At 47.3% G+C, this 26301-nt stretch overlaps 1 protein-coding gene across 1 annotated transcript in view; it reads left to right on the top strand.

Moving 5' to 3' along the window:
* LOC144098750 (urocanate hydratase-like) overlaps window positions 1–21414 on the top strand; it is a 30104-nt gene extending 8690 nt beyond the window's left edge. Inside the window, exons 8-22 of the mRNA XM_077631602.1 lie at window positions 580–668; window positions 1790–1852; window positions 2921–3029; window positions 7829–7899; window positions 8745–8842; window positions 11451–11514; window positions 11607–11639; window positions 13350–13438; window positions 15073–15143; window positions 16911–17009; window positions 18443–18542; window positions 18996–19077; window positions 19488–19536; window positions 20455–20505; window positions 21146–21414. Coding sequence (XP_077487728.1) covers window positions 580–668; window positions 1790–1852; window positions 2921–3029; window positions 7829–7899; window positions 8745–8842; window positions 11451–11514; window positions 11607–11639; window positions 13350–13438; window positions 15073–15143; window positions 16911–17009; window positions 18443–18542; window positions 18996–19077; window positions 19488–19536; window positions 20455–20505; window positions 21146–21292 — 1215 coding nt within the window. The 3' untranslated portion in view covers window positions 21293–21414. The remainder of the gene's footprint in view (window positions 1–579; window positions 669–1789; window positions 1853–2920; window positions 3030–7828; window positions 7900–8744; window positions 8843–11450; window positions 11515–11606; window positions 11640–13349; window positions 13439–15072; window positions 15144–16910; window positions 17010–18442; window positions 18543–18995; window positions 19078–19487; window positions 19537–20454; window positions 20506–21145) is intronic.
* Window positions 21415–26301: the final 4887 nt, after the last annotated feature.

The raw sequence follows: 26301 nt of genomic DNA, 5'->3' as shown, positions 1-26301 counted from the left end.
ACGCCGTTATCAGGCATGCGCTGACGGGATCGGAGACGGGCGAGATAAGGGGAAAGCAGACGTACATATAGATGGGATTGATATAGCGCTTACTCACTATTAGGCCTGAAATTGAGTTTTTCGGTCGCTTAATCAACTAGGAACAGGAAAATAAATTTGACGGCCACATTTCCTAACGTGATTTTAGAGTGCAAAATGAGTTAGGCAACATAGATGAAGCATTCGCGAGTGTAAGAGGCATTCAGTGGCTCCATCTAGATGACAGATGTACTGACAAAGAAGAGACTCCGTACGCTGCCTACATAGATATCGAAGCCAAGCGTTATTCTCGCTTACACTCATCAGTGGTCTGTTCCTGAATACCCAGGACAGGAATGCAATCAGCGCTTGAGGGCGACCGTATAGAATTAACAGTAACGTGATTATTCATAACCAATTCATAGGAAGGCTATTACACGGCAGTGAATCCAGTAAACACTAGCGATTCTGCTCTCGAGAGCCATTGGGCTGTGAATTTCCTTCTGATTTAAAATTAACTAATAACTTCTTTCTCTTACTCTTCTCCCTCGAACACGGCAGGTGTCCCGGGAGGCGACCTACAAGCGTCACAAGCAGGGCTGGTTGGATGAAGTCATCGAAAACATTGATGAACTCATCCAGAGGATTAGGTAAACGACCCGCCTAGAACCTCGAGTAATAACAAAAATAATGTACCAGCGATCATACGATGTGATGCGACAAATCTGTGTTAGCAGCATTCGTTGCACATTTCGCTTTTACATGCATTGATCGCCATCCCATTACAGTTTTGAATTGGACTTCGCCTTTGATTTTTCGTTTTGGTGCAGCGAGGAGGCTTCTGGAAGGTGGGGATGGGTGTTACAGTCATGAGCGAAATGAGAGGGAACAAAATTTTTGCGCAAAATTATGACTTTACTGGTTATCTCTCAATTAAATTTGGGAATAACTTTTGAACATTATACGCTGGGAGGAAAACTAGATAGAAAAGGGAAAAACTGTGCTTGTCAAACATAATGAGGGAGTAATAAGAAAAAGAATGCCCAAAATCTGTTCCCTCTCATACTGCTCACGACTGTACATCTGGAGGGTGGATGCTCATTGGTGGACGATGCATCTACTGCGCTAGCAGTGTAGTCCTCTTTCGGCTAAAAAGCCATTGTGTGCGTGTGTGCGCACGCGCGCCTGGAAGGAATGGAAGTGCGATCATTGTAAAAAAAAAAAATCGGAAAGCGAAAGCACGAACAACGGTTTTTCGCGGAAAGAGGACCTAACACAGTAAAAAAAGAAAAGACGCGAATTTGAAAAAGCTTATGTTAACATACAGCTTTCCGTGAAAGTAACCCAGATATCGACATGGGAAGAGGAGGTAGGTAAAACAATCTCAGCAAATCTCTTAAGTGATCATGTCATTGCTATCCTCTGTTGATTTTTGTAAACTCAATATATTCGGATTAGTTCGATCTCGGCCGCGGCGGTCGAATTTCGATGGAGGCGAAATTCTAGATGCCCGTGTACTGTGCGATGTCAGTGCACGTTAAAGAACCCTAGGTGGTCTAAATTCCCGGAGACCTTCACTACGGCGTCTCTCATAGCCTGAGTAGCTTTGGGACGTTAAACCTTCATAAACCATACCAAACCAAATATATTCGTATTAGACACTAAACGCGCATGCAATACCAGTGCAAAAGACAGCAAAGCACTTAACCACGAAGGTTTTTTTTTGAAAGACGAGCAAGCCCCAATGCGTAAACCTGCACTCTTTTTGCAGGAAGGCAAAGAAGGCGAAGGAAGTCGTGAGCATCGGCTACCTGGGAAATGTCGTCACACTTTGGTAAGTCCCATCGCAGGTCCAGGTGGTTGCGAATAGCTGCATTCTACGAACAGTGCTTCTTCACTTGTATGTTCTCCAAAAGAGCATGAAACATGTATGTGGTCCTGTTCATGGAAGAGGAGCCACGACAGATTCTTTCTTTCTTGGTGGCGCTCTTTCTCTCTTTCATTATTCCTCTTTTTTTTCTTCATCTTTCCTGCTTTCTCTCTTCGCTCCATTCCTTGCTCACCTTACCCCGTTTGCTTTATTTTAGTTTTTACTTTACTTCACGCCTAAACTACTCATTTCCAGCATCACTTCTCTCAAATGACGCTGTGGAGGGTTCTGAATAGAACTTAATCCATACTTAATCCATAGATACCATACTTTGCATCATGTTACTCGTTTACATATCCACTCCACTTTTGCACACTTACTTTACACTTGATTTAGTTCCCGACCCGACATTGCTTACCAGCTTGCTTCCTTCCTTTAGTGCTGGCGCCACTTTCATCTAGAGTGATGTCTTGTGGAATTCGTTTTCTAACTTCCTTTTTTTATTTTGCTTCGGGTGCTGCAGTGGTAGGTCTATAGAGTGGCATACACGTTAGCAAGGACGCATGTTTGCAGAAAGAGCGCTTACCTCTGATGGCTCTCTTGCCAATTATAGTTGAACTGTCTCGCTATGCACGTAAAAATGCAAAACCAATATCAAACTTGCAAAATAATGTAACCTAATGTACTTCATTGCATTAGACATCTCTGTACAGTGTATACAGCCGACGCCACAAAATATTCGTGCTAAGGAAACGAGGGCAGCAAGTTTAACACGTTGAACCCATAAGCATTGTCATAAATTAGAACAAGAAAGGCTTTGTAGTAAGTACCATTTATGTTGGTGCCTGGAATTTCCAGCGGAACTTGCAATACGACGGCCTTCGATTTGCGCAAGCGCCCTCATTTATACGATCTTTTCTTAATGGTGCAAAACTCGCTCCTGTGTAGCAAATTCGCTTTCGGATGCAAAACGGCCTCTCGGATGCAGAACAGATAAAAAAAAATCAAAGCTTATTTCTTTTTTCCTTGCAGGGAACGCTTGGTGACTGAGATGGAGACGACAGGAGAGCTCTTGGTCGAGTTGGGCTCGGATCAGACGTCGTGCCACAACCCCTTCAATGGCGGGTACTACCCCGTGCAGGTTAGGCATCTAAACGTGCATGGTTATGGTATCTTACCAGTAGTCACCAACGGGGAAGAAACGTGGACGCTAACGAAAAGCAGCGAGCTATGGAAAGAAAAATGATAGGTGTAACGTTAAGAGACTGGAAGCGGGCAGAGTGGGCGAGGGGACAAACGCGGGTTAATGACATCCTATACTCGAAATCAAAAAGAAATGGGCATCGGCAGGGCATGTAATGTGAAGGCAAGGTAAGCGATGGTCGTTAACGGTAACAGAGTGGATTCCAAGAGAAGGCAACCGTAGCAGGGGGCGACAGAAGGTTCGGTGGGCGGATGAGATTAGGAAGTTTGCAGGCATAGGGTGGGCGCAGCTGGCAAAGGACAGGGTTAATCGGAGAGACATGGGAGAGGCCTTTGCCCTGCAGTGGGTGCAGTCAGGTTGATGATGATGATGATGCCAGAGGCAGTGGTACCGAGTAAATGGACGTGTCGCGGGTAACAAAGACAGAAGTCGAGAAAGCTTCACAAGCTGTACAGAGGGAGAAAGCGGTAGGAGATAAAAAAAAGTAAGTGGAGATCTGCTCAGGAATGGAGGAAATTTTGTCTCATAAAAACTTGCCGCCTTGCATACGCAATGCCTCATTGCCTCAAACGTACCGGGAACATGGAAGAGTGCCAAAATTATAATAATATATAAGGAAACGGAAGTAAAAGACTTCATAATTTATAGACCGATTAGCTTGCTATCGGTTGCTTATGGCGTTGCTAGTAGATTTAGAGCAACATTAGACAACGGTCAACCAAGGCATCATGCTGGCTTCCTGAAAGGGTTTTCGACACTGGCTCATATCGACGGTAGAAGGAAGGTTATATAAGAATGAGCAAAATATAACTGATCCTTATAGTATATATCCTTCATAGAGTACGAGAAAGGATTTGGCTCAACAAAAATATCGCAGGCCATCCAGGCATTGCGCAACAGGGGTGTGAACGAGGCATATGTCTGTCGGGACTGCAGAGCGGCAATGCCTTGCCTCAGTTTTGCTTTTTCGCGGGAAAAAGCACCGGATTTTCTCGCACTGTAGGGTTTAGAAAATGACTTTCTTCGTGTCAAAACCTGTTACGGCGTCGTCTTGGCCGTGGCTAAAAACGCCATTTGTACTAACCACGAGACAGCGCAGTAAAAAAAGCCGGTTACCTAAATCATTTAGTTATCTAGGTTTAATCATGTGAGTCCTTAAATGATTTACGTCCACCATGGCTGACAATTTGTTCCTGAAAAGAATTCCTTTCTGTTTCAACCACACAATCTGTAGGAATATTGTGAGGTGCTCGCTGAAGCAGCCGGTATAGTCACAAGCCTGTTAGGTAGCCAACCACGCACGATGGGGAATTTTGTGCGTCTCGCAGAATTTAAAAAAGGCTCACATTTCACACTCAGGAAGATGACAATCATGACCACGACCTTGTGATAGTGAACAATGTCATGTACTTCTGCGAGGTCATGATTAGTCCTTTCTCGGGACGCTGGAAATTGAAATTGAAAATTGGTTTTTGAGAAAAGGAAATGGCACAGTATCTGTCTCACATCTCGGCGGACACCTGAACCGCGCCGTGAGGGAAGGGATAAAGGAGAGACTGCAAGAAGAAAGGAAGAAAGAGGTGCCGCAGTGGAGGGCTCCGGAATAATCTCGACCACCTGGGGATCTTTAATGTGCACTGAAATCGCCCAGCACACGGGCGCCTTTTGCGTTTCGCCTCCATCGAAACGCTGCCGCCGCGGTCGTGTTCGAATCCGGGTACTCCGGACCAGTAGCCGAGCGCCCTCACCACTAAGCCAACGCGGCGGGTGGGGGCGCTGGGAGAGTTTGTGATTCCTCCCGCTCGTGGACGAAGCGAATGACGCGAGGCCCAGCGCAAACGAGCTCACATTACTGATGGTATACACATGCTCCAGAGGTTTAGAGCCTTCCGTTCTACTCACTTTCTCGACTTAGCTTCCGACGCGAGTTTGGGAGCACGTAGGCCAGACAGATGGGCCTCGAAGACGGAGAGCTGGCACGGGGCACACAAATCATTCCTGCGAACGCTTCATCACTGCGCCGGCCACGATTTACGCCCCGTACGTGTCTACGCCACAAGAAAAAAGACCTGCCGACACTCGTGCGTTACTCCCCGTTCAACTCGCTTCCTTCTCGGTCTATTTTCGCTCCGTTTTCAGCGAACATTCCGTCTTCGCTCCCTTTTCCCACCCCGTTTCTCGGCGTCGCCTTTTCCTCGCTCGTTTCCTCGCCGACCCATTGTTGAGGTAAGGCGCGCCGTCCCGCATCTTCGCGCACTACTTGCATGCCGTCGACTCAGAGCAAAACATTGTCATTTCCCATCTCTTCCCCACCTCCTTGTCAATCTCAACATGTCTCGAGAATCGCCGTGTTTCGGTGGCAGAGATGCGTGTAACCACGAAGCAATACTTGCAGAGTGGTCTTATACCCCTGTCACACGGGACTTGTTCTCGGCCTTTGCCGTAAAGTTGTCTTATTGCACTAAAGGAGGAAAACCGAAAAGGAGCAGCGACGCTGCTACACGGCAAATCCAAAGGAGCTAGAACTCGGCCTCCGTGAATGCCAAAAGTCACCGCTGTGTGTGCAGCGGCGCTAGTAACATTATGAAATTAAAGCAGACGGTAGCACTTCAGCTAAGAGTGCTTTCGTTTATGCTCGAAAAAGTAGCTATCACGATAATAAACGAGCGTTCTGACGGTGAGAAACGGATATTTTGAAACAAAGTTTCTTCTTTTTTTTTTCATCGTTCTCGGTCCGACCACGGTAGGCGCACTTTTCCGTTCGGCTCCTCGTCGTGTTCGAGAAGCGTGCTTTATTGCTTGTGTCTTTGTGCACACAAGTAAACTCAAAACACGCACACAACAAAGAGCAAACGAAGAAAAAACAGCAAAGCGAGATGCGCAAGCACGTGTGTGTCGATGCGGCTGCTGAAAAGCGTTCAAGTCCTTTCTTAGCAGTGTGGATGTCTTTAGTCGTAGCCTCCTCTACGGTTAAGTGCACTATAACGCAAAATTAACCATTAAATAAGATAAATTAGATATTATTTTACGGTTTCAAAACTAAAAATTGCGTCAATTTTTTATTCTTTGAGCTCGCTAGCTGGCGCTGCCGTCTGGGTTGCTCTTTAAGCAACTTTAAGGCCGCTGACGGCCGCCTTTATTGCTACGGACCTTTATCGCAAAGGTCTCGACGCTTAGCCGTGTAGATGAGCGTCACGCGCCTTTGGGGCAAAGTACCTTAATTTCTAAGGCCTTACAAGTGCCCGTGTGACAGGGGTATTACACTCTAAACAGAAAGGAGTAAAAGGGAGTAAGCTGTATTTTAGTGCACTCTACCCTTACAAAAATTTCCTTAGACAGTCTGTACACTGTCCACAGACTTCTGTCTGTAAAGATTATAGACTGTCTATAGAAAAGTCTAGAGAATAAATAGTCAATAGTCAATGCATATCCTGTTTAGACAGTCTGTATAGACAATGTATGCATTTATGGTCATACACTTTTAGTAGACTATAGGCAGTCTATAGACTATGAATAGAAAAGAAGAAATATTTATATGAAGGTCATATAGTCAATAAGAAGTCTATAGACTATCTGTACGCCATTTTTATAAGGATATTTAAAAAAAAACGGAGTGCCTTAGGAGACAGCTTACTCCCTTTTTACTCCCATATAGGCGTATTAGTGTTTAGAGTATAGATTGGATGCGTCCTCGCGTCGGCGAGAGCATAATATTCTCACTATTAGAGAACGACAAACTGCAACTTTGTGTTGATGCGATGGTGGCTGTCATCTTGACAGGAATTTAAATAATAATAAATAATAAATTGGTTTTGGGGGAAAAGAAATGGCGCAGTATCTGTCTCATATATCGTTGGACACCTGAACCGCGCCGTAAGGGAAGGAATAAAGGAGGGAGTGAAAGAAGAAAGGAAGAAGAGGTGCCGTAGTGGAGGGCTCCGGAATAATTTCGACCACCTGGGGATCTTTAACGTGCGCTGACATCGCACAGCACACGGGCGCCTTAGCGTTTTTAAGTGAGATTTTCAACGCAGCCCAAAGTACGCATACACGAGTGTTAAAAAAAAAGGACAAGAGAGATGATCATGGAATGTTTATAGCGCCTTAACTGGCAACCGGTGCTGAAGTAGGGCGTCAGGGTGGACACCCATTGAAGGTAAATGTAATAAAGAGCTACCGAGGATGGGATAAAGTGACTAGCTCAGGGATTGTAAGGTGGGTTGACACTGAGCCGGTTGTTGCACGCATTGTGAAACTTCAGATCGAAAGCAACACAAAACACGTGAAAGTAATGCGCAGGATGACGCTAACAATAGGTTGACTGACAAGAACAAGAATATATATGGGGGCACGACGATAAAAAAACAAACAATAAAGCGCAAGAAGATATTTCATCTTCTGTCAAGTTCACGGAAGGGGCACTGATGCATGCCTGCCCGCAGTCGACAGTCATCAGTCAGCATCATCATCAGCCTGACTACTTTTACTGCATGACGGAAGTCTCTCCTATATCCATCCATTAACCCCTCCCTGCGCAGCTGCGGCGCCTTTACCCGTCTTGGGGGGGGGGGGGGGGGGGTGTATGTATGAGCGTACGCAGGAACCCATTTACTGTTTCATGGCGACTCACCACATAGTACATGAACGCAATGTTGTGACCGAAATCTCCGTGGAGGGTATACGATCGACGAGAGTTAATAATATTTTTATTTGTCTTCGTTCATGTTTTTTTTTAGCTGAGTTACGACGAGGCCAACGCCAAGATGAAGGACGACCCCCGAAATTTCAAGATGCTGGTCCAGGAAAGGTGAGCGCATGCACAGGCCATGACCCTGCAGCGCAAGAAAAAACATACAAGCGCGCGCACGCACACACACACACACACACACACACACACACACACACACACACACACACACACACACACACACACACACACACACACACACACACACACACACACACACACACACACACACACACACACACACACACACACACACACACACACACACACACACACACACACGCGCGCGCGCACACACACACACACAACACACACAACACACACACACACACACACACACACACACACACACACACACACACACACACACACACACACACACACACACACACACACACACACACACACACACACACACACACACACACACACACACACACACACACACACACACACACACACACACACACACACACACACACACACACACACACACACACACACACACACACACACGCACTCTCTCTCTCTCTCTCTCTTATGTTCATATGTATACAGTATGGAAGTGTATATGTATATAGTTTATTTACTTATTAATTCAGTCCAATGCCTCAGGCCTCACCGGCGGTCGAAGAACGAGCCTTCGTGCGAAACCACTGATATGAGCGCGAACTGCTCTGTGAATTGAATAAACATGCTGCATTTGAAAAACTCAATTTCAGTTTTTGCCTTGAGTTATACCTAGGACCTCAAACGCGAAATGCGCGTATACTGTCTTAAAACACGCTCCCACACCTATAGTACGCATTTAGTACGCATATAGTACGCATATAGTAGTTTTGTGGCAGGGGCTTTCGTCCAAAGCCAAAATCGACGCTCACTAATTTCAAAACTGATGCATGCAGCCTCCGAAGGCAAGTGGCGGCCATCAACAAACTGGCAAAGAAAGGGATGTTCTTCTGGGACTACGGCAACGCCTTCCTCCTCGAAGCCTCCAGAGCAGGTGAGGACCGTACGGCGAATAATAAGCCGATAAAATGACGTGCAGCTCAACACAGCCAGAGCTCTGCACGCGCATCTGAAACCCCGACCGTGCCTGAACTTCACGGCAATCAAGAGCCGTCGACACAGTCACACCACGGAAAAATGGCATTTCTCAAAGCGAACGCTAAATGCATGCAGGGAGTCGCCGCGGCGGCTCAGTGGTTATGGCGCTCGGCTGCTGACCCGAAGGACGTTGGTTCGATCCCCGCCGCGGCGGTCGCGTTTCGATAGAGGCAAATTCTAGAGGCCCATGTATTGTGCGATGTCAGTCCACGTTAAAGAACCCCAGGTGGTCCAAATTTCCGGAGCCTTTCACTACAACGTCCGTTATAGCCAGAGTCGCTGTGGGACATTAAACCCCTTAAACCAAACCAAACCAAACCAAATCAATGCACCAAGAGTGAAATTTCGCATGCACACTACTATTAGTTGTGTGCAACAATGGGCTGCAGTGAAACCAGCTCCGTTAAATTGACATAAAACCGTGGTATGGGTGGCGAGATGCCATGCTGAGATGTGTATCAAATATTCAAGCAGCTTAGCAGTATATATATGTTTCGTACTCAGAAGACAACAATCATTAAGATAGCTAGCACTCCTATTCACGCTGACTATACGCTCGCACCCAAAAAGTATCATACGTACCCAGCAATTCTGGACAAAAGCATCTTTGAGCGGGAAAGAGTTTCTGAACGCAATTTTTCCACACATAGCAAAATTTTACTCTAACAATCATATTATCCACAGATCTCCCGTCGGCAGGCTTCCATTTTTTTTTGCTATTAACGTTTTTACTATCTTACAAAGCGTTCCCTGTTGGTTTTTTAAGTCAGTCTTAACTGCTCGATGCGAGCGATGGAAAAATAACTTTAAAATAAAGATGTTGCTACAAATCGGAAGAATGGACCATTTCCTTCAATATTTCCATAACAGTGCCTTACAGTTTTCCAATATTAAAAATGTTTATCCAAGAATGTTGGACATGTTCACCACCATGTGAACAATGTCACCAGTGGCATCACTGGGGGGCACGGGGGCTGCGGCCCGCACTGGATGCAACGCTGAGAGGAACAAACAGGTTTGACCAGGGTTGGGGCACTGTGCGTCCAACTCGAAAATTCTTGTTTCAAATGGTGCAGCTGGCGATGAGATCGCGTTTGCATTTCATTTCCGCGCGGTTTGCAAGAACATTGTCATGCCTATCGGCACAGTCGTTTTGACATGTTCATAGAGTGGTCGCATTTACCGGCAATTTATTGCCCTGTTAACTTTCACATTGTCAATTCCGACATTGATCCTTATCACAAAACGTTCGCGGTATCTATTAGGTTATTAATAATTATTTCGAAAACAAATGTCAAGGCCTTGTTTTTCTGCTCTCATTTACAGCAATAAACCTTCAAAATGGTCTGGAGGGCCAGAATAAACATTTAGTTTCCAGAAAAGGTAAAGCTTGAGTCTTCTCGTTGCAATCCTTTCTCCAGAATCCCATTGAAGACCTCAATAGTAGTTGCGTAGTGAAACTCAGTGTCTCACGTGCCCGATTCTGTACCGGTTTTGCTAGACGAGCTTTAGAAGATTTTTACCGAGTATGGTTCCATCACTGCATGCACCTATTTTTATGTAACCTGGTGCTGGAAACCGTGCGCGAGACCTACTGCATAGTGGCAAAATTGATAGACTGAAAACTAATGTAGTCCTAGCTCTCAAGTAGTTATCAGGCAATTTTTGTATAGTGTAGCTTCCGCTTAAGCTCCCACCAACAAAGATGTTACAGCGCATTGGTATACTCCTTGTCTGCGGTAGTTTAATTGGGGACCGTCGTTATTGCTTCAACCATGAAATCAAAAACACTACGGTGTAATTTGGCCACAACAACTCAAAGCTCTTCATCGGGCATGAGAAGAGATAGGTTTTCGTTGAAGGGCGCAAATGAATAATATATAATTTTCCGCCGAGGTATGTTCACCTGGCGGGATACGCCATTAGAGGCAGACACCGCAGAACGTCGCTTCAACTTGTTTTATGAGATTTTAAATGAGAAATTATAATTTCGAATTCTTCGTTTCTTTGATATAACAGTGGTTAATTTTTTCATTATGAGATGAACATATTTCAGGTCTACCGCAGTCTCATGATGATTTTTGGTCATTGTATGTGCCTTTAAATATCGTCATGACGATAAGTGCAATTTCATCTGTTGATCTTGGCTCTGGTCATTAGCAGGTCACTTTAAATGACATGGACCGCTAAAAGGCTGCAGTCGGTCTGGCTGATGGTCTGTTATTTTAAATTCATGCCCTTCGATTTATGTAATGCTCCGGCTACTTCACAGTGGACAGACGCTCCTTCAGGGCTTCAAGTACTACAGCACTTGTCTATGCTACCTTGACGACGGTGTGGTCTTCTGGCCTATTCGTTTTCCGCTGTTTCAATGATTTGCTAATCTTCTTACAGTTTTTCGTCAAGCGGGCTTCCAGCTAAATTTTACGAAATGTCACTTCAACCACCTCATTACAACGCTACATTTATGATATATTTTACGATTTATTTTTCGGGCAATGCAGGTGCCGACGTTGGCCAGAGCGGTATCAAATTCCGCTACCCGTCCTACGTCCAGGGAATCATGGGGTGAGGCTTCTAGCACTTACAAGGCACTCCTTTAAGGCGCCTCTGATGCGCAACCCACTGACACATTGCGATGTTTTCCTTTGGCTTCGCAGGGACATCTTCTCGCTGGGCTTCGGACCGTTCAGGTACATCCTATGCGCCCTTACCACCGGCGCATTTTCGCGCAAAAAGAAAATGCTAAGCCTTCTCTGTCACGCGAATCATAACCAGCGCTTCGGTTCTCGGCATTCATTCGCTCATACGCTGTCAACGAACAGGCTGAACGCAGAAGGAAGAATCCGTATAATTTCACGCGTTTCGGCAAACAGCACAATCTCCGGAAGATCCGTTCTTTCCTTATATTTTTGTAGCTACGCCATTATCTACAAGCGATACTGTAAGCCAAGCACCTCTAACCTTCTACTGAAGAAAATATTTTAGGTACGTTTTTGCATTACAGAAGGACTACGCCACACTGCGTAGTAGACAAACCTTTGAGGACAGATACAGCGCCACAGACAAGTTCTTGTGCTTCCTGCCATTATCATCGTCAGCTGGCCACCAACATGAACATCAACCCCAGTCCTACACTCTATACCACAGTTGTGGGTAACGCGTTGCGATTAAGTAATTGATTACTTGTAATGAATTAAATTTTCTTGTAATTTCGTAATTATTCGATTTTTTTTTCAAACAGTAACGTGCCATGCAATTGAATTACTTTCTCCTGTAGTCTACTACTGGTAATCAGTTACTTTTTTTCAAAAACAAGTGGATACCACCGGGTCACCGCCGTCTCCAACGGCATTTCCTAAAGGCACGGAAAGCAAGGATCCTTTTGAAACCCACACAACTGCTAGAGTGTTTTCTAGTACCACAAGGAAAAATATGTGCACCACGTGGGCTTATATATAGTGGAGAAAATAACAGCGCAGCATAGACGAGGATGAAAAGACGCATACAGGACATGGACACGGAGCTGTGTAAAGCTAAATGGGTGGCTACGAGAGGGCGGTGTCAGCATCTCCACTAGCTGTTGGCCGACGAACTGAACCGTCCAGCCTATGGTTCCACCTCATATGCCGCATCCGATGATCACAAAAGATCACCTATATACAGACGGTTTTTTCAGCTTTCCCTTGGCCTTACCCTCAGCGCTTTATCAGAGCGTCAACAATGAAGCGCGGCGCTTCATAGAGGACTTAGACAACGGCATCGAAGCATGCGCAACTGCGAGCTGCTGCGTGAGATGGTCACATGTTATGGACCTCACTTCCCCCCAGCGTATACACGGAGAGAGTGTCGCGTAGGAGCTCATCTTTTGCGGGAGGATTAGCGACAACTTCAAAAAACAACTCCTTTTGAAAATTACCAACGTGTAACAAAATATCGGACTAGTTAATTGTATAGTCCGAGTAAATCTGCGCTATGGCAACAAAAATTGAAAGGAAAAAAAAACGCAGTAGCAGTAGTAATCGATTATTATGTAACTGCTTAGTTACTTTTCTGGTGCTGTAATTGAACACTATAATCAGTTGGATTTTCCATAGAGTGATAGTAATTGTAATAGGTTACTTATTTTGTGTAACGTGTACAAGTGTGCCCTATACCAATAGCGATTTGTGTGTTGTGGTTTTAACACTGCCCTAAAAAAGCTACGTCCTATTTAGATCGTCACTTCAGGCTTAACTTGGCAGCCGTTGCTTCTCGAGCCTTGTGTTCCAAATTCATGGCACGGTATGGCCAACCGGGCAGGGTGCTGTGACGTCACTGGAGGAGTGCAGATGACTTTTGTTTCGAGGATTAAAGCACTGCTTCAGTGCATGCACTAGGCAACCAGGTTCAAACTTTCGCAGGTGGGTGTGCACGTCGGGATGTAAAGAAGACCTGGCACTGACGGACAAACTGGCCGCTTCGGTGCTCAGGGACTTGCAGAAGACAAACGGTACGTGACGCCCTTCGGGAATAGCGTAAGTAAAGACGTTTTCTCCAGAGAGAATAGACGTCTTTAGCATACCGGAGACGTACTACCGGAGACGTATACCGGTTTACTGGAGCCCTCTTGCGCACGCGAAGTGGCTCCCCCTCACCCCAACAATGCCACTGGCGCGTGCGCAACAGGGGTCCGGTTAACCGGTATACGCCTCCGGTATGCTAAAAACGTCTAATAGACGTCTTTAGCATACCGGAGACGTACCACGGGAGACGTATACCGGTTTATCGTATACCGGTGTACGTCTCCGGTATGCTAAAGACGTCTATTAGACGTTTTCAGAATTCTCTCCTGCCGGCAATAAACTTGGGGTCGCAATGAGCACAGACGAATGCCATGACATTAGACGTTTTTAGCATACCGGAGACGTATACCGGTTTACCGGACCCCCCTTGCGCATGCGCAGTGGCATTGTTGGGGTGAGGGGGATCCACTGCGTGTGCGCAAGAGGGCTCCGCTAAACCAGTATACGTCTCCGGTATGCTAAAAACGTCTAATGTCATGGCATTCGTCGGTGCTCATTGCGACCCCAAGTTTCTTGCCGGCAGGAGAGAATTCTGGCAGACTCTACCGAATGTGTGCCCTGTAGATGAGAAGAGACAATCGTGCACTTATTTTGCCACTGCCCTCCTTGAACAGTCGCCAAGTGTCTCTGAAGGCAGCACTACGCCTCTTGGATTCATGCATGGAGGCTAAGATTGGGGCACCGTGGTCTCAACCTTCCTCAGCTAGGAAAGCTACCAAGGCGCTCCTCACATATTTCAGGGACACCGACTTGAGCGCCAGGCTATGTACAGACTGTGGGCCTCCCTTTTTGTTTCAGACAGAAAGGAAACATGGGGCATGTTCCATACGACGCATTGAACTTTTACCCCCCCCCCCCCCCCCATATGTAGATATAGACAATCATGCATTGCTGCATGGTTAACCTCCCTGCCTTTCCTTCTTTTTGTTTCTCTTTGGGCGGCACAGTGAAAATGACGCAGGCACTGCAAGCAGAAGTGAAGAGAAAGCTATCTGGAAAGGACATTGAAACCAGGGAAAAAAAGAGAAAATTTGATTTTCAGTCCCGCGCTATTGCAATGTTTTTACCAGTCCTGTACTAGCACACCATGAATGTGCTGTGTTAGGAGCGCCAATAAATGGTTTTTGGAAGGTATACATACAGGCAACAGTGATGAGGATGTAAACTGATAATAAGGACCCGTTCGTCGTCTGACGTACTCGACAGTTGGCAACACTTAAAACGCCATACGAACTGCAACCTGGTTAAGTTGTTGTTCAAGCATGCATGGCCTGTTGGCCGCAATGATGTGAAAGGTTTCAGTCAGACAGGCGTTAGCATTATTAAGGGCAAAAGCACTGGCCGCATCATATCGTCAATTGCGTGTACAGGAGAACAGGATACATTATCTACAGAGTGCAGAGTCTTCAATGTGGTGTGCGTTGTTTCACACTGTCCCTGCCCTGTGAGAAAAGATGGCGCCAATACAGCCGTAACTTAGTTGTGAGGCAGCATGCCGAATTTACTGCCTTTGCATTCTGTGCTAACCTCCGCTCGTGCTTTTCTCCACAATGGTTTGCAGTGCCGGAGCACGTGAAACAGCAGTACAGGGACAACATCAACTGGATCGAGAAGGCTGGAGAGCACAACTTGGTGAGCGACGCCCGTGCTTTGTGCTCCAGCTCCTCGTACCGCAGATGATGCCCACCGTAGGCGGCATGAGTTCACGCGCCCCATGAGCACGTTAAGCAATTTCAGATAGAGCTCTGGCGGTTGCAGCGGCTGCAAATTGACTCGAATTAGCAGGATGCTTTGAGAATCACTGCCATGTATAAGTATTTCCAATGTAAAAACAAGAAACCAGTTTGCACAAAATGACAGTTTTTTTAGTTATTTGTCGACTGAAGTCGAAAATAACTTTTGGATATTATACGCCAGGCAGAAAACTACTTTACACGTAAAGAAAGCCAAGAGTCATCGATACGAAGGAATGCATAGGGAGATTGTTTATTATTTTTATTAATTTTCATTTTTAGAAAAGAAAAGTTAAAACTAAAAGTTAGAAAAGGGAAAAAAGAGTGCTTTTCACGCATAATTATACAGTAAGCATTACTCGAATGTTCAAACTTTGTTCTCTTTTTAATGGAGGGACTCGTACGATTTATAGCAAAATTAAGTTTACGTGATGCTGGAGTGTGGGAAAAAAATTATTTTGGCGTAGACCCACAAGGCGTCAGGGAACTTATATGTTCCATCTGCTGACAACAATTCCAGTAGACAGGGTCGCGAGGCAGCACTAAATTTTTTTTTGTTGCAAGAACACGCATACCGTTAATTTTTGCTGGTGATAGTACCTAGAGTAAATTTACGTGTAGATTTGCATGTAACTACATTGAGAAGCCCACAAGACATAGGCCGTTATAAACTGTGTTTGTTTTATGTACGCCTCCCCCTTCTCCTCCCCTTATGTGCAATACATCCGCATCCTATTGCATACTCCGGAGCAATTGTTGCGACGCATGCCTTGCTGGGAGACAATGAAATAAACAAATCGCTATGGATTCATTCATTGCCATTCGGTGCGAGAATTAAGTTGATAGCCTCCATTAAATGACCTGTTATTATTTTCATCACGTGAGTACTTCGGCGGAGACTACATGGCTGGCCAGTCGCTTAAGCGAAGATCTAACACTGGCAAGAATTACCAGCGGGCGATGGATAAAACATCGACAATGGATAAAGTGTCGAAGAGCTAACAGTTACGCTGATCTTCACTGTCCTCTCTATTGCCTCTTTTCGCCTACCGCCAATAAACCTCTTTGTTCAGGAGTGTTAGAAAATCTTTAAAAATAATAATAATAGCAATTGGTTTTCGGGGAAAGGAAATGGCGCAGTATCTGTCTCATATATCGTTGGACACCTGGACTGCGCCGTAAGGGAAGGCATAAAGGAGGGAGTGAAAGAAGAAAGGAAGAAAGAGGTGCCGTAGCGGAGGACTTCAGAATAATTTCGACCAACTGGGGATCTTTAACGTGCACTGACATCGCACAGCACACCAGTGCACGTTAAATATCCCCAGGTGGTCGAAATTATTCTGAAGTCCTCCGCTACGGCACCTCTTTCTTCATTTCTTCTTTCACTGCCTTTATCCCTTCTTTTACGGTGCGGTTCTGGTGTCCAACGATATATGAAACAGATACTGCGCCATTTCCTTTCCCCGAAATCCAATTATTATTATTTTTTAAAGGTTTTCTAACGCTCCTGAACAATGAGGTTTATTGGCGGTAGGCGAAAAGAGGCAATAAAGAGGACAGCTGTTCCTTAATTTCATTGCGACCAGTGATTGTTGCGCACCTCGGCTGGATATCGCATGGGCCAGACTCCAATGACTGGTTTCTCGGCGGACTGCGCGCTTCGCAGGTTGTCGGCTCCCAGGCCCGCATCCTGTACTCGGACAAGATAGGAAGGACGCAGATCGCCCTCGAGTTCAACAAGGCCGTTAGGGAGAAAAGGCTTAAGGTGAGAACCTTAATTGACAGCCTTGTCAGTACCGATGTTCCACATTTTCGATGGCTTCTTCTTAGCAAAATACAAACTACTGTAAAAGAAAAAAATGCACCCAGACATGTCTGTTGTGATGACTCCCTTTCACAGACAAAAGCCTCGATAAGTCATTTCACCTCCAGCCCTTAATGGAGTCTGTCAGCAAGCGTGTAAGAGGCCCAGCCCACCTTTATTCCGAAAAAAAAAATTGGTGGTGGTTTGGCTCTGGTTAAACCTAGAGTGATGCGATAGCTACAGCTGGCCGAGTAGAACGTGGTCACATGACCAACCACGTGACAAGCTACGTGATCAGCCACGGCGCCGCGCCGCAGGCAGCTGCTCCGCACCACGTGACAGCCTGGCGGCGCAACCACGGGGTGGCGGCGCCGCCACGCTGACGGCTGGAGGTGCTACCGTAATGTAGCTATCGCTACAAAACGTGCGCATCAAAAAGACAGCAGAGTAGCCAAAAGGCTTCAAAGAACTCGTTTAAAGAAAGTGCGTGGGGCAAGTCTTCAAGGGAAGAGTCTGTGTGACTGTGTCGAGATATGCCACCCCTCGACCACGTGACTTGCAGGACAGCCATTAGCCTCCAGGCTGGCCCTTCTCTTTGACTATGATTCAGACAATATTAGCTTCACAGGTAGCACTTAATCATTTGCATGTCTTATCTTACCTTTACTAAAAATCTCTCTTGAAGCATTTTCTCAGAGACTGCCCTTATTTCAAAAGCCACGCGATGTTCTTTCGCGCAAAGTACGGGCACTAGCAGCATAAAAGGATGCACTTCGTTTGTACTGAAGCGCCAAATTCATTTTTGCTTCGGCCACTTGGCTCTTCCAGCTCAGGGGAAAAACACCTCTAAGACATTGCAGTCATTTTTCCCTCTTTCTATATTTACTTTTTTTGCATAGCACTTGAAAGAGGCATAAGAGGTTCCAGACATCTGAAAGAACACTACTAGCGATACAAAATGTACATACAGACGGGAAGAGAGAGACGAAACGTTTATACATCGCTCATAGCTTCTTGGGAGTCTTTGAGGTCCCTAGTCCAGGACTCCTGCGGCGGGTGCGGCAGCTTGGGCCCATTCTACCAGTGAAAGCTGACTGCCGGGTTCCCAGCTGGACCGCGCTACCTTCCACTGCTCCAGCGTGGCATTGTGTATATACAGGCGGGAAACGCTGGGTGCAACCGCTGCGGAAATGTATTCCTACTGGTTGCCCATAGAAGCCCTTGCATTCTATTGACGCCTTCTCTCCTTCTTTTTCATCCGCTATTTATTCCTCTTCTTTCTATTCTTCCGAGCTCACTTGGAGGACACGCATAACCTATCCGGAGTTACGAGGGGTGCGGAGCTTTGGTACCAACGCTGTCGGCAGCAAATAGCGTCCATTTTCTCCCCACAGGGGCCCGTGGTGATCAGCCGAGACCACCACGACGTGAGCGGGGCCGACAGTCCCTACAGGGAGACCTCGAACGTGTACGACGGGTCTGCCTTCACCGCAGGTAAGCACCAGAGGCCGCGATCTTCTCGGGAGCACCTCTCTCTCCCCTCTCTTTTGCCCCACTTCATTCCTTCTGCCGAGACGTGGTATGCATCCACACAGTGCGAGACGGTCAGCGTGGCCCTTCTTTCGCCATCGCCTCCGCTCAGGAGCTGTTCAATCCGTTACTCTATCAAAGCAATAGCTGTCTAGGGGGAGGATTTTTGTCGTAGGGACGTAACTGTCGCGGAAGAAAACAGTGACGTCATCACTTTTGGGTTACGCCTAGTTTGTGTACAGTGAGCGTGTGTTACTGCTGGTCACGAGATAGAAGCGGACTTGAGCGAAGTGTTCTGCAAGAAAGTGTGTGGCAGCATTCCTTGTCTTTGTCTATCAAGGTTGGAAAGCATGAAATTCGTGTCTGAAATGCTTGTTTTTATTCTACGTTTACTTATTTACTTGTTTCATTCTTCAGATATGGCGGTGCAGAACTTCGTCGGAGACGCACTCAGGGGAGCGACGTGGGTGGCACTCCACAACGGTGGAGGCGTTGGCTGGTCAGTGTGCATTGCCGACTACACATATGACATAGACATGCAGCACTATATGATTGCGTTGTGCGAAAGGCTTTTAGAGAATTGCATGGAAACGTTGAGGATTCCCTAAGCACGTCAATCGTTTCGTTTTAACGTGACAGTATGCGCGAGTAAAATATCAACACTACAAAAACAAAGTCCAGAAGGGGGTCCCACCAGAATATGTGGTGAATAAAGCTCAATTTTCAGCACCGCTGTTAAGCCGTGTGAATAAACGAGCGCTCGGCTTATCACCGATGAGTTCAACAGGATAGATAAGCGGGCGAGTTGGTGATACATAATGCAAAAAAACAGCGCGAACAAACGGGGACTAGACGAAGAATACGGCTTAGCGGCCTATCACAGACGTCTTTTTACTTCTTCTTTTGCAGGGGCGAAGTCATTAACGGAGGATTTGGCTGTCTTATTGATGGAACCAAGGCGAGTGTGAAGTCATTTACTAAACTGAAATTGATAGGGAGAGAGGGTTTAATGTTGTGAAAGCTGGATCAGTTTTCCAAACAGATCGCACAAAATCAGTTCGACCGGCAAGGAAGTGACACACTAGAAGAATTTAAAGAAAAAAGCTTGGTCTCTGCCGAACTGAAATCGTACTTTTATAGTCGTAATTTTATTTCTGGTCATCCGGTCGTGTGGTCAGAGCTGCGGAATGGTTTTACCTACATTGCTGTATCTTTCAGTGCGGTAATCACTTGTTGGGACAAATGTTTATGCCGCAAGTTCTTTCGAAAACACTTGAGCATCAGATGGCGTTGCACAACAACTCTTCTCCCAATCCACTCTCTTCCACCTACTATCATTGGATACTGCTTCCTGTAATATCAGTGCTGATGGCTAAAAAGCCATCTATATCGCCAGCTCTGGTATCTAACAATCTGGTGACCAGTGGCAACCAAGCGAATTAATACACTGAAAAATAATGATTGCGGAATATAGCCGCTTTTATCGTGAAAAGCGAGTTTGCGAAAAAAACATTAATTTTTTGCTTCTTTTTAAATAAGTGTCGTCACAGGATCCTCCAGATAATCGCCACCCTTTCGGAGAGCGATTTGGATGTTGTGTCTCGATCTATAGACACCACTTCTAAATCCCTCGATATGCGATGTCATTGCTGACCAGGTAACGCTTAACGGCGTCCAGTAAGCACCTTTAGACTACGTAGTAGTTCATCGTCCGTTATGATTAATGGACTATTACAGCGTTAATGCACGAATCTTCAGCGGTGAACAACGCTCGATGAAGTGTCGAACCGTGCACTGCTTTGTGCAACCATATTTGCATCAGCCTTCCTCGGACGACGCTTTTATGAGGACTGAAACCACGTGGTCTGTGTTTCAGGAATCGGACGCCCGTCTGACAGCGCTGCTCTCCTGGGATGTCAACAATGGCGTGAGTATATACATGGAGAAGGCGATGATGCGAACGAAAAAGTGGCGTCTAGTGAGGCGCACTGTTTCTGCTATCTTCGCAGCATTGAGACAAAAATAAAATAGAGGGAACAAACTAGTGAGCGAAGATATACAGGGTGTTTCAGATTATTTGCAGAAGACTAAAAAGAAGACTTTAATTGTAAGAGAGTACCGGTTTTGAGGCCGGTTTATCTGCCCAAGTGGACACTTAGACATCCTTCAGATTCTGTGTTCAGATGTTGCGGGCAAAGAAAGGGTTTTTGCTACCGCAGAATCGCTGCTGTGTATCACGGTTAATAAAAGCTCCAAGCATAGTAGGGGGCTGAGAGCAACCCGCGCAACTTTATGAAAATATGCAGCATATAACGAGAACTAAATGCCATTTTACTGTAAAAACAGCAGACAATACATAACAGACGGAGAACGAAAAATGGTCCGGTTATTCGAGAAAAAAAAAATTTGTCGAGTTCACGAAAATTTTAATAACGAGGCTTTAACTTGTATTTGAGAGAAATACCTGCCAAGAAACGAGCTCAGCGAAAATGACGCCGTCCTCAAATTAGCCTCAGGGTAACTCTCTCTATTTCTCGTGTGAACTGTCCCGTGTTCCCGCGATGCAGGTGTGCCGCAGAAGCTGGTCGGGCAACAAGTACGCCTACGAGACAATCCAGCGCGCCATGAACGACGACCCCTGCCTCCAGGTGACGCTGCCCAACGAAGCAGACGACCAGCTCGTCAAGAAAGTGCTCGCGCAAAAGAAGGCCTAGGAAGAGCAGCTACGGGCGTAGATTCTGGTTTTATTCTATTCCAGTTACAGCAGGAGGACCGCGCTGCTGTACACGTGGAATCACATCCAGTAAAGGAATGTGGCCGTATAACGTGTGGCGTTGTTCATGTACGGTCGGGGACAAAAGTCTCTGGACCACGTGTTCCTCAAACGAAGCCCGTAGTTCTGCTATTAGCCGGCGGCTGGAGACCACACTTGTGGAGATGAAACTAAGAATTTTGTTCTTTAATCTCAAGTGTTATCTCCAGCCACCGGCTAATAGTAGAGCTGTCGGCTTCATTTGAGGAACGCGTGGTTGAGAAACCTGCTACTCGTAGAGTCTCGTACAATTCTCTGCCTTGATCTCCCCCTTGGTTTAGCGATTGGATCGAAGGCGTGCCAGCCTGCACACAACGTACCTGGCTAAATCTACAGCGGCAAAATCACGAGTAGTGGCTCAGGCAAAAAAGTTTGGTCCACATATGGGCTCAAACTAAATCGCACACGCCCGAGTTCACTTGAACTCATTGGAATCAAACTCGCCTAGTCTCACAGCTAATTTCACCTCACTCCGGCTCACGACTCATCCGGGGTCGGCTACTCGTTACAACTCACGACTTACTTCGACTCACGACCAATCAGAGTTGATTCATTTCAACTCGCGGCTAATTTTGGCTCGCTCTCTCATTTCGACTCCTGACTTATCTGGACTCGCTCATTTTGCTGTGACTCATCTGGACTCATTTTGACTCATGACTCGTTTGAGCTCACTCAATTCGCGACTAACTTGAGTTCACTCGTTTCAAATCAAGACACACACGGGCTCACTGAAGCGCACAAGTGGCACGTCGCCGAGCCGACCCAGACACGCGACAAGGTACCCCCGTCCACCGCGCAGCAACATGGAGGAACTCGGTCAAAGCTTCGTACACATCCTCACGCGGCTCGTTTCCGTACCTGCAACCGCGTGAACTAGCAAAGGGGAAGGGTCAAAACGCATTCTTCTTCGGCTCCGCGGCGTCCTCTTCTTCGGTTGTCCAGACGTCGCAAAGCCGCCTCGCCCTCCAGCGTTCTTGGTCGCGGCAGTAAACCTCATCGCGAAAACACAGACCACACTCTAAGTCTGAGCCCGGGCTCAAGGCTCGGATCATGATCTGCATGAGAGCGAACTTGCTCACCCCTGATATCATGATCTGAGTGTAAGCACAAGTGAGCCACGCCCATCGAAAAAGACCTCAAACTCCAGATGAACTGAACGCTCACGCACATTCGGTCACAATCGCCGTCGATCGGACGTCTTAAAAGCACAACGCTTACCATCCACCAGGGATCAAACAAAACTTGGTAATTTCTTCATTCAGAGACGAGAAAACACGTGTGGAACAGAATCTTGGACCACATAAAGGCAGGCATACTGTTACATCAGGCAGATACTCCTTGATGAATGCATCCAGAGTAGCCGAATGGCACGGCCCACGAACGCGAGAACAGTAATGTAGCAGTTCGAGCATTTCAGGCTCACTCTAATATCTGGAGGTCGGTAACAATGAGCTGAAGGCGCCGCTAGTCACGGCGAAGGCGTAGACGTGATGATGGGTGAACAATGATGATGGCAATGCGGAAACAAGCCAACAGTCGCGGCCCGGTACCCAGGCTGGGTGCCCAGTCACGCCGGTAAAGGAGTTCGCAGTTGTGACTCGTGAGTAGCACATCACTTGAACAAGCAACTAGTCTCCTTGCGAGAAGCCCAGAATCGCCTAGACCTGTGCTCACGGTGAAGAAAAAACGATGAAGAAACGCATGTCTTTCGGACATGTGAATGTTGCCGTCTCAACATACACAAATTATATGAGCACTGTTCCAGAATGCACCGTACTGGTTGACAGCTCTTTAAACATGAGTACATGGCAGTCATCATTTTCTGTCGATTTTTTTTTGTCAAGTGAGCGCGCTAACGACCAACCAACAGGGATTATTCGCACGGTTATCGCTAATGTATGTGGACCAAATCGCTGTTCAGGCAACCCGACTAATCAGTGTCGCATATAATTCTAGCTTATAAATCGGAATTGAACACGGCAACGTTGCACAAGTGCACAAGTTTAAATCAGCGCCAAGCAGAGCGCCGCTATTGTTATTCTGAGATCTAAATTCAGGCAGTATTTCTTTTTTTGACCTCAGGTAACATATAATATAATCACGGTGCATTATAAAGCCTGACAGCTGAAGATAATAAAAACAAAAGCGCAGCACAGACAATTTCGCTTGATTTCAAGCAGACCGCAGACAAAGCAAAAGCAGCTGTGCGGCAGTGACCAAGCTAGACTGAAGCCTATAACGTCAGTGTCTACAACGCACCCCTTAGACCTACGACGCCACTGGTTTGTTGATTTTGAAAATGACACGCAAATGTCACAAACTGGGTCGCCGTTATCGCAGCCAGCTGTGCTGCTTTAGCGGACCCCTAAGATGGTCACACGAACAGGCACGGGCGGATGTATTGAACCTTCTCCACTCTGGTGCAGTCGAAGGCGCTGATGAACTCGGCCATGTTTAGAATGGGCACCATGCATCGAAGCGAGGTGTAGCGCTCGTCGCTGCTCTGGTCGGCGTTACAGGTGAGCAGGCAGTACCTGCGGAAGAAGGTCTGCTGAGCAGTTACCCACACGTCCTGGAAGTTGTCCGACGAGCTCACCGACGCGTAGGAGGTTTTCATGACTCTATGAGCCATCTTCACCGCTCGCGTCCAGCGGAACAGGTCGAGAGCCCTGGCCGGCGGCATGTCCTTGAGAGACGTGCGTAGGATCGACCGGACCGAGGTCTCGCTGCAACGCATGAAGTACTCGACGTTGTTCGCGTACCATTCCCCGCTCACTGGCGCGCTGGTCGGCATGCCGGCGTTGAAGACTTCCCTGGCGATAAGCACGCCCACGGTTCCCGTGTCGAACTCGATGGGAACTCGGTCCGAGTACATGATGGGGGCTCTCCGCATGGCGCCGGACAGGATCACAGCGTTCATGGCTCGAGAGTACGTGACTTGCTCCGAGAAGAAGAGTCCGTTTAGGATGGCGTCGTCTAAAGAGGGCGGCTGCTTGAGTCGCCTGGAGGCCTCGGACGTTTTCAGGAACGCGTACAATGCGCCGAAGTCTCCCGAGAAGTTTGCGCTCTGGAAGAGCGCGACGGACTCCTTGGGCATCGGCTCCAGCGACGACTGGTGCAAAGCCAGGCGCACGTCGGCCAAAGCGTTCACTGCGCTCTCCACGTCCTCCTCGGTCATTCCGGAGATGACGGGACGTTCGGCGGCAAGCTTCTGGATCGCGTCGAAAATCGCGACCGCGCGAGAGGGTTCCGAGTCAGAACTGTGAGTTAGATTACTCACCAGTCGCGACCAAGTCGGAGGCATGACGTCTTGGCTGGCGCCGATGCACAGGTGATCGACGATGTCATTGGTGTCCTGGCCCATTGGAAACCACTTTAGGTATTGGAACTTTCCAATCTCCATCACGATGTGCAAGAAGACGTAGACGCGGCCATGTTCCAGGTGCTGGCGGAAGTGGTTGACTCTGGCTTTGATTGTGTCCAGTCCGTTGGCAACGACCGTCGACTTGTCGCTTATTTGGGTGCCGGGTGGCGCGATGGAGTTGATCACCTTCCTCCATCCATGCTCGCCGAAGTCCTCGTTAAAAAATTTGAAGCCAGACGCAGTGAATGTCTGTACGTCGACCGGGATAGGCGAGTGCGAAACGAGCTTGCGCTCCAGCTCCAGCAAAGCAGCTGCTGTTCTTTGCGCGTTCTTGCCTGCCAATCGCGGCACGAGCGGACGCAGGGCATTCAGCACTCTCACGATGAAGTTCCTGGCACCGGTCCCGTTGGGCATCCTCACTCTGAGCTTCTCGGCCAGGGTGCTGCCGGGCGTCAGATGGACTGATAAGGCGCCACGGTACATCACCAGGTTTGTGCTCAGCAGAGAAGTGATGCCCCTGGTTAGCGACAGCCGGATTACTTGCCTCAACAGCAACGACATGTTTCGGATGCTCAGAATGTCCATGTCCCTGCGAAAGAAGTTCACCAGGTTCGCTTCCGTGTCTGTGGGAGGAGACGTTGTCGCCATGTATGTGTAGCAGGACCTGAACAGGACGAGAAGTTTCTAGTGAGAAGGCGTGTGTCTGTAAGATTCGAAAGAATTGTGCTCTCCTTCATGCAAGCTTAACAGAAGGACCATGCTTGTGGTGGCTTCGTTCGAAACAGTGATTTCTTTCTTTTTGTCCACAGTTAAAATATCGGCTGCCGAATAAAGAGGCCCCCGCCCGTTCCTTTAAGTGCACTTCGGTTTAAAAATATTGCGTTTATGGTTTTATAAACCTTCCATAATAATTTCGTGCCGGAAATACATCTTATGCTCGGAAATTTCGTAGAAGGATTTCATACTCGGACGTGCTCCTGCCTCCATCGAGACAGGTAATCATGGTCACGGGCTAAAGCGTTGAGTTGAAAATGCCGAATATAAGTAATGTGTACTTTTGCGGTACTTAAGCCGAGAGAATGGCTACGAGGCTCCCTTTTTATATAAGAGAGTGCGCTCGAGGACAGCTTACTCTTTTTTTACTCCTATATAGGCGTATTCGTGTTTAGAGCGCATGAGCTACCGCAATGGATATGTGAAGGATCCGGCTGCACATCCGTGGGTTCACCTGTAGAACTTGCCCAACTCTGCGACGCCCGTCTGATCGCCGATGCTCGCGACGAGTTCGTCGTCTTTCATGGACCAGTGGAGACTGGCGAACATATCTCTCGTAGCCTCGCCGGTCAGATTGTCGGCGGCTCCGTCGGCCACGCCGTTGGTGTAGCGCTCGACCGTCCAGCGCCGGCACACGTGCCGGTAGAAGTTGCGGCACGGCTCCACACCTTTGTCCATGAGCGAGTCGAGGAACCTGAGCGCCCGGCGGCAGTCGTGGTTCGAGCAGTGCAGCAGCTCGCCGCGGGGACGCGGAGACAGTACGGCCACCAGCG

Source organism: Amblyomma americanum, chromosome 7, assembly GCF_052857255.1.
Source record: "Amblyomma americanum isolate KBUSLIRL-KWMA chromosome 7, ASM5285725v1, whole genome shotgun sequence".
Lineage (NCBI taxonomy): Eukaryota > Metazoa > Arthropoda > Arachnida > Ixodida > Ixodidae > Amblyomma > Amblyomma americanum.
This window is presented reverse-complemented; position numbering and strand designations above follow the sequence as displayed.